General features: G+C 56.6%; 1 protein-coding gene across 1 annotated transcript in view; it reads right to left on the bottom strand.

Annotated features, from left to right (window-relative positions):
- The window catches only part of TESK2 (testis-specific kinase 2), a 42,055-nt gene that overhangs the window by 14,870 nt on the left and 19,385 nt on the right, over positions 1-7,800 (bottom strand). Inside the window, 1 exon segment of the mRNA XM_018572316.1 lies at positions 671-719. Within this exon segment, the coding sequence (XP_018427818.1) occupies positions 671-719 (49 nt within the window).

The following is a 7,800-nucleotide window of genomic DNA, read 5'->3' as shown; positions in this document are numbered from 1 at the left end:
TGAGGGAGGGGAGGAGAAAGAGAGGGAGGGAGGGAGGGGAGGAGAGGAGAAAGAGAGGGAGGGAGGGGAGGAGAGGAGAAAGAGAAAGGAAGAGAGGAAAGAGAGGGATGAGGCGAGGAAAGAGAGGGAGGGGAGGAGGGGAAAGAGAAAGGAAGAGAGGAGGGGAGTGAATAAGAATTTGGAGGTAGATAATTGCAGAGTTCGGGAAAGCGAATTAAAAAAGAAAGGAGAAATGTGACGAAAGACAAACCGGTGAGAAGCTGGAAGCACACGTGACAGCACACGTGACAGCACACGGCTCGTCCTGACTCCGCGTTCAGTCCATCACGTGTGCCGTGTTTGTGAAATATGTTTTGGCCTCAGTCTTGCTACAGAGCGGTATGTTGCAGTAATAACCGTCCTCACCGACACTGAACACAACAAAGAGAACCTGTCATAACAGGAGGCGTGGCGCTAGTCCACAGGACCAGATCGCCGGCCGATGTTGCTGCCGCAGCCAAATTGTGAAATATGAACGGAAGAATCTGATTGGTCACTCAGAGCAGTTATTAGCACACAGCCCCTGCCCCCCAGGAGCGCATTTCGGGTGTTTCCAGAGTGAGCGCTTGTTGCTGAAATTCGGCAGTTACACAAGGAAGGTTTTAGCGACGGCGGTCACCGGAGATCTTACCTCTGTCAGAGCGTGCAGCTGGCCCTGGTGAACGCAGACTCCCTTGAACCTATCAGAGGAGAGACAAGAGATCAATCATCATATAATCTTATAAAGTGCTGAGCAAACTGCGGGCGTTATATAAATCCTGATAAATAATAATAACAATAAAGATAATAATCCAGACACGGAGCGTGCGCCAACAACACGAGGCAGAGACGCAACAAGATGTGAACATTGTATACAGGAGATACTACAAGAGCCTGCACAGAGAATTCTTCCCTTAGACCTCAAGTTCAATCTGCTTATACTTTACCTTCTCTGGTCTGCCCCTCCCCCCTCATTAATATGCTAATGAGAGCGAGAGAGAGAGAGAGAGAGAGAGAGAGAGAAAAAAAAACCTTTCCGTTTTCATCACAGACCTCATTTTAGACCCCATGATGTCATCACTGGGTCTCTGTACTTCTCCGTGGGCGGGCGCTTGGGAGGAGTTATGCAAATATCAGAATGCCTTATGGGTGAATGTCAAGTCTGGAGGAGTGGGCGTTCCTAGGCAGGCTGTATTTGAATTGGTACCGCCCACATGTGATGCTGAGCCTCCATGGCTGACAGAACTGAAATCCAATGAGAAAGGGGCGGGGCCAGTGACAGTCTGGCGGGGGGGGGAGGACAGAGGTCAGATAGGAGACTGAAGGGAAGGACGGAGGTCAGATAGAAGACTGAAGGGGAGGACGGAGGTCAGATATAAGACTGAAGGGGAGGACGGAGGTCAGATAGAAGACTGAAGGGGAGGACGGAGGTCAGATAGAAGACTGAAGGGAAGGACGGAGGTCAGATAGAAGACTGAAGGGGAGGCCAGAGTGCTTTAAGTCTCACTCACCATGCTGCAAAAAAAACCAAATGGCAGGTCTTACATTCAGTCATAAAACCAAACTTCCCTTTTTGCTGTAACTTCTGTTTTGCGAGTTCCCTTTGCCTCCAGCAATACTGAAGACGTGCAACATCTGTAAGCAATAGCTGCTCAGTATGGATCGGGGGCGGGCAAACTCCGGCCCTCCAGCTGTGGTGATACTACAAATCCCATCATGCATCTGCCATGTTCCCCGGGACGATCTGCGTGTGAACACGGAGTGGACATGTACACGCTCCGTCATACATGTGATGGGAAAGGTCACTCGGGGTTATTTTTTTTTTCCCCACGGACAGATTTTAAGGTCGGGATCAAAATGTAACTACCCCACCTCCTCGTCCCAATCAGGCTGCGCGGAAACATTGGTGCTCAAATCAAGTCTCCCGTCTGCTCATGAACCAGAAGATAATGGAGGGAAGTCCTGGAACGTGGCAGCAAGTTATGACTAAGGCCTTTGAGGCTGAAACGTGTTGGCGTGATGGTCTTGTATATCCAGGAGCTGTAGGTTTGCAGTATACATACTCCCACCACCTTGCCCCAATCGGAAACACAGACACTGAGTCAATGTTCATGCCTGCCCAGGAACCAAAAGTTAAAGGAGAGAGATCAGGGGGCGTAACTAGAAATCACAGGGCCCCATAGCAAAATTTTGTATGGGGCCCCTGTGATTGCTCGTTATGCCCCTTGCAGAGCCGACCTGAGAGTGACCCTGCAGAGCCCACCATAGACTCTCTATAGTGGGCTCTGCAGGGTCTCAGATGGGCTGCACACCTTTACCTGTCAGCGCTGTCCGCCTCCGTGGTCGCCTGGGCCCCGCCTCCTCTTCCGTCCCCACCTCCTCTTCTCTTCACGACGAGGGGCAAGAAGGAGGAGGACGACGACGAGGGGCAAGAAGGAGGAGGACGACGACGAGGGGCAAGAAGGAGGACGACGACGAGGGGCAAGAAGGAGGACGACGAGGGGCAAGGAGGAGGACGACGAGGGGCAAGGAGGAGGACGACGACGACGAGGGGCAAGGAGGAGGAGGACGACGACGAGGGGCAAGAAGGAGGAGGACGACGACGAGGGGCAAGAAGGAGGACGACGACGAGGGGGAAGAAGGAGGACGACGACGAGGGGCAAGAAGGAGGAGGACGACGACGAGGGGCAAGAAGGAGGAGGACGACGACGAGGGGCAAGAAGGAGGAGGACGACGACGAGGGGCAAGAAGGAGGACGACGAGGGGCAAGAAGGAGGAGGACGACGACGAGGGGCAAGAAGGAGGAGGACGACGACGACGGGCAAGAAGGAGGACGACGACGAGGGGCAAGAAGGAGGACGACGACGAGGGGCAAGAAGGAGGACGACGACGAGGGACAAGAAGTAGAACGACGATGACTAGGGGCAAGGAGAGCATCGACGAGCGGTAAAAAGGAGAACGAGAAGAATGAGGAGTTTTCAGAAATGTCACCGTCCTGCTACAAGATTAACCTAAGTCATGTGATTATGGTATGGATTGTATGGAATGCATTTCTTCTACAGAAGGAGCCAATCAATATCTCCGGCCCCCCTCCATCGGCACATCGTTTCTCCGCCTTGTAGAACACCGACAGCTTTGAACAAACCAATAAATCAGAATAATTGGTTTCTGAACTCGTCAATTTCTTCATTTCAGTGATTAATTCCCCTACGGGGGTCAATAAAACCAAGCGGGCCGGAACCTTCCATCTGCCTCTCCGTCCGGTAATTGCAAGTCAATGACTCGGTGAAAGGCGCAGTCCATCTCATGGGCAAACAACTCCCGAACGCATGACGCAGAACGTCGTAAATACACCTCTCCCCGCGACGCTTCCACTGCGAGACAATAAAAGACGTGGAAATATGTGTCAGATTTTAATTTTGAAGAAACCTCTGGAGCGGGAACGGCTCCAAATTCTGGGAGGATGAGCTCACGCCGCAAGCATGTTACTGGCTAAAAATACGCCGTAAAGAGCCGCGGCGCAGCGTAACCGCAACACAAGCCGGAGAAATCGCTCCTCAAATACAAGAAGATCGCTCGATAGAATGAGGGAAGGCTGCACCTCCCAGCCAAGGGGGCACCAGGCCAAAAATAATAACCTGTTCAGTGCCGAATGTCCTGGAGGAGCAGGAGGGGTTAACGTAGAAATCCCTGGAGGCCCGCACCCAACGCGGCCACATTCCCGTCGCTGCAACTCAACCGGTTACTGTTGCAAAACTGTTTTTGTCTGTCTTTTGTTTGCGGCCATTGTGCGGAGAGGAGATCTGTTTATTTTATTACATCCGGCTGGATTGGGTTTCACTTGGCAAGAAAATCGCAGCCTAACCTCCACCTGAGACAAGGCGAGGAGGCCAGACTCTGACAATATCATTGTCCTTCTAGATCTCGCAGCTTTCTCTGACTGTTAAAGTGTAATTCCATCTTCACAACCAACGAAAAGAAGATCTTTGGCCGGCTAATGCTGATAAATGTCTCGGAGGAATGAGGGGAGGGAAGTCAGCGCAGCACCATGTCACCAGGACCCGTCAGAGTGTTCTCTGCAACTCGTCTGTCATGTGCCAATAAAACTACTTGTTCCCCTTTTCTCGGCGGGAAGAGAGCGAGAAGAGGGGGACGGGAGAGGGCGAGAAGAGGGGGACGGGAGAGGGCGAGAAGAGGGCGACGGAAGAGGGCGACGGAAGAGGGCGACGGGAGAGGGCGACGGGAGAGGGCGACGGAAGAGGGCGACGGGAAGAGGGCGAGAAGAGGGGACGGGAAGAGAGCGAGAAGAGGGGCCGGGAGAGAGCGAGAAGAGGGGCCGGGAGAGAGCGAGAAGAGGGGCCGGGAGAGAGCGAGAAGAGGGGCCGGGAGAGAGCGAGAAGAGGGGCCGGGAGAGAGCGAGAAGAGGGGCCGGGAGAGAGCGAGAAGAGGGGCCGGGAGAGAGCGAGAAGAGGGGCCGGGAGAGAGCGAGAAGAGGGGCCGGGAGAGAGCGAGAAGAGGGGCCGGGAGAGAGCGAGAAGAGGGGCCGGGAGAGAGCGAGAAGAGGGGCCGGGAGAGAGCGAGAAGAGGGGCCGGGAGAGAGCGAGAAGAGGGGCCGGGAGAGAGCGAGAAGAGGGGCCGGGAGAGAGCGAGAAGAGGGGCCGGGAGAGAGCGAGAAGAGGGGCCGGGAGAGAGCGAGAAGAGGGGCCGGGAGAGAGCGAGAAGAGGGGCCGGGAGAGAGCGAGAAGAGGGGCCGGGAGAGAGCGAGAAGAGGGGCCGGGAGAGAGCGAGAAGAGGGGCCGGGAGAGAGCGAGAAGAGGGGCCGGGAGAGAGCGAGAAGAGGGGCCGGGAGAGAGCGAGAAGAGGGGCCGGGAGAGAGCGAGAAGAGGGGCCGGGAGAGAGCGAGAAGAGGGGCCGGGAGAGAGCGAGAAGAGGGGCCGGGAGAGAGCGAGAAGAGGGGCCGGGAGAGAGCGAGAAGAGGGGCCGGGAGAGAGCGAGAAGAGGGGCCGGGAGAGAGCGAGAAGAGGGGCCGGGAGAGAGCGAGAAGAGGGGCCGGGAGAGAGCGAGAAGAGGGGCCGGGAGAGAGCGAGAAGAGGGGCCGGGAGAGAGCGAGAAGAGGGGCCGGGAGAGAGCGAGAAGAGGGGCCGGGAGAGAGCGAGAAGAGGGGCCGGGAGAGAGCGAGAAGAGGGGCCGGGAGAGAGCGAGAAGAGGGGCCGGGAGAGAGCGAGAAGAGGGGCCGGGAGAGAGCGAGAAGAGGGGCCGGGAGAGAGCGAGAAGAGGGGCCGGGAGAGAGCGAGAAGAGGGGCCGGGAGAGAGCGAGAAGAGGGGCCGGGAGAGAGCGAGAAGAGGGGCCGGGAGAGAGCGAGAAGAGGGGCCGGGAGAGAGCGAGAAGAGGGGCCGGGAGAGAGCGAGAAGAGGGGCCGGGAGAGAGCGAGAAGAGGGGCCGGGAGAGAGCGAGAAGAGGGGCCGGGAGAGAGCGAGAAGAGGGGCCGGGAGAGAGCGAGAAGAGGGGCCGGGAGAGAGCGAGAAGAGGGGCCGGGAGAGAGCGAGAAGAGGGGCCGGGAGAGAGCGAGAAGAGGGGCCGGGAGAGAGCGAGAAGAGGGGCCGGGAGAGAGCGAGAAGAGGGGCCGGGAGAGAGCGAGAAGAGGGGCCGGGAGAGAGCGAGAAGAGGGGCCGGGAGAGAGCGAGAAGAGGGGCCGGGAGAGAGCGAGAAGAGGGGCCGGGAGAGAGCGAGAAGAGGGGCCGGGAGAGAGCGAGAAGAGGGGCCGGGAGAGAGCGAGAAGAGGGGCCGGGAGAGAGCGAGAAGAGGGGCCGGGAGAGAGCGAGAAGAGGGGCCGGGAGAGAGCGAGAAGAGGGGCCGGGAGAGAGCGAGAAGAGGGGCCGGGAGAGAGCGAGAAGAGGGGCCGGGAGAGAGCGAGAAGAGGGGCCGGGAGAGAGCGAGAAGAGGGGCCGGGAGAGAGCGAGAAGAGGGGCCGGGAGAGAGCGAGAAGAGGGGCCGGGAGAGAGCGAGAAGAGGGGCCGGGAGAGAGCGAGAAGAGGGGCCGGGAGAGAGCGAGAAGAGGGGCCGGGAGAGAGCGAGAAGAGGGGCCGGGAGAGAGCGAGAAGAGGGGCCGGGAGAGAGCGAGAAGAGGGGCCGGGAGAGAGCGAGAAGAGGGGCCGGGAGAGAGCGAGAAGAGGGGCCGGGAGAGAGCGAGAAGAGGGGCCGGGAGAGAGCGAGAAGAGGGGCCGGGAGAGAGCGAGAAGAGGGGCCGGGAGAGAGCGAGAAGAGGGGCCGGGAGAGAGCGAGAAGAGGGGCCGGGAGAGAGCGAGAAGAGGGGCCGGGAGAGAGCGAGAAGAGGGGCCGGGAGAGAGCGAGAAGAGGGGCCGGGAGAGAGCGAGAAGAGGGGCCGGGAGAGAGCGAGAAGAGGGGCCGGGAGAGAGCGAGAAGAGGGGCCGGGAGAGAGCGAGAAGAGGGGTCAGAAAATGGTGTGAACAAGCCCTTAGGTGTCAGAGTCGCCCCTCATGGCTGGTGGTCTGATGGCTGGTGGGGTAAGGATAGGAGGTGAAGGAAGCACAGACCCACAGAACGGATGAAGCCAAAGCAGGGAGATGCTTGCACTGCAGGTCCTCCGGTACAGCTTCCCCTCCAGCAAGGAGAACAGTGAGCAGCACAAAGGTTACATCACCAAATCTCACTCCAAATCCGAGAGCGGCAGCCGGAGCCTTATAGGATCTCACACGGCGACAGAACACGACTTAATTTGGAGGAGGAATGTAAAGCAGAAGGTGGATTTTTCTGGGTAGGAGCGGAAGGGGTCCAGCGACTCTGTCCCTGTATACATTTCCTACCTTAGTATAAATCTACGATTTGTCCCACGCATCTTCAAAATTCATTTACTGTTTGAGTGACTCCCTACCTCTGCTGGAAGCCTGTTCCGAGCATCAACTACTCTTTCATTAATACTTTCTAAAGGTTAGTTTTGAACTTTCCTCCCGAGTTCTTGATCTTGGCTTCACACTGAAAATCTAATGAACCTTATTCACACCCTTTATCCCTCTAGTGATAACTAAAGATCTATATAGAGGGATCAGGACCTCCTTCCTCCTGCTGGGGACCCCTCTAGTGATAGATCTATATAGAGGGATCAGGACCTCCTTCCTCCTGCTGGGGACCCCTCTAGTGATAATAAAGATCTATATAGAGGGATCAGGACCTCCTTCCTCCTGCTGGGGATCCCTCTAGTGTTGCACCCAACAATTAGATTCCCTTTCCCCACTTCCAGGCACAGTTTGCTGGTTTTGCAATCATTTGAAAATTTTTAGTGCAGGTCACTTTAAGCTTTGGAAGGAAAATCTCTTGGGGCAAAAAAACAGAAAAAGCTTAAAAAAAAAAAACAAGTCATAAAAAGTTTCCAGCAGCAGCTGCAGAATTAGCTCCGGAACTCCGGGGATTTCTCCGGCGCTGGTTTAGATGTTTACAGTCCAGAAACGTGCTGCTCGGGTTCCGCCCAATACCGTCCCAGATGTGGAGCGTCTGTTTGTGGCGGCAGCACGGAGGACTTTGGAAAGAATGACTTTCTCTACAAATGTTTGCGGAATGGGTCAGAACTTTACAAAGAAAACGTGGATCAGTATCACTTGTCCTTATCTGTGAAGGATCCGAAGTCATTATATACCATCAGCGGGCGGCTGGTACAAGGCAGCACATCACGAATGCTGCTGCTACTCATTCACCTAACCAACCGCTCAGTGTCTGCAACCTCCCTCTGCCGATCCCTGCACTGTCATCCATCCCCCGCCCCCCTG

Source organism: Nanorana parkeri, unplaced genomic scaffold (assembly GCF_000935625.1).
Source record: "Nanorana parkeri isolate BGI_ZX_2015 unplaced genomic scaffold, ASM93562v1 scaffold1997, whole genome shotgun sequence".
In the NCBI taxonomy this organism is placed as follows: Eukaryota; Metazoa; Chordata; class Amphibia; order Anura; family Dicroglossidae; genus Nanorana; species Nanorana parkeri.
This window is presented reverse-complemented; position numbering and strand designations above follow the sequence as displayed.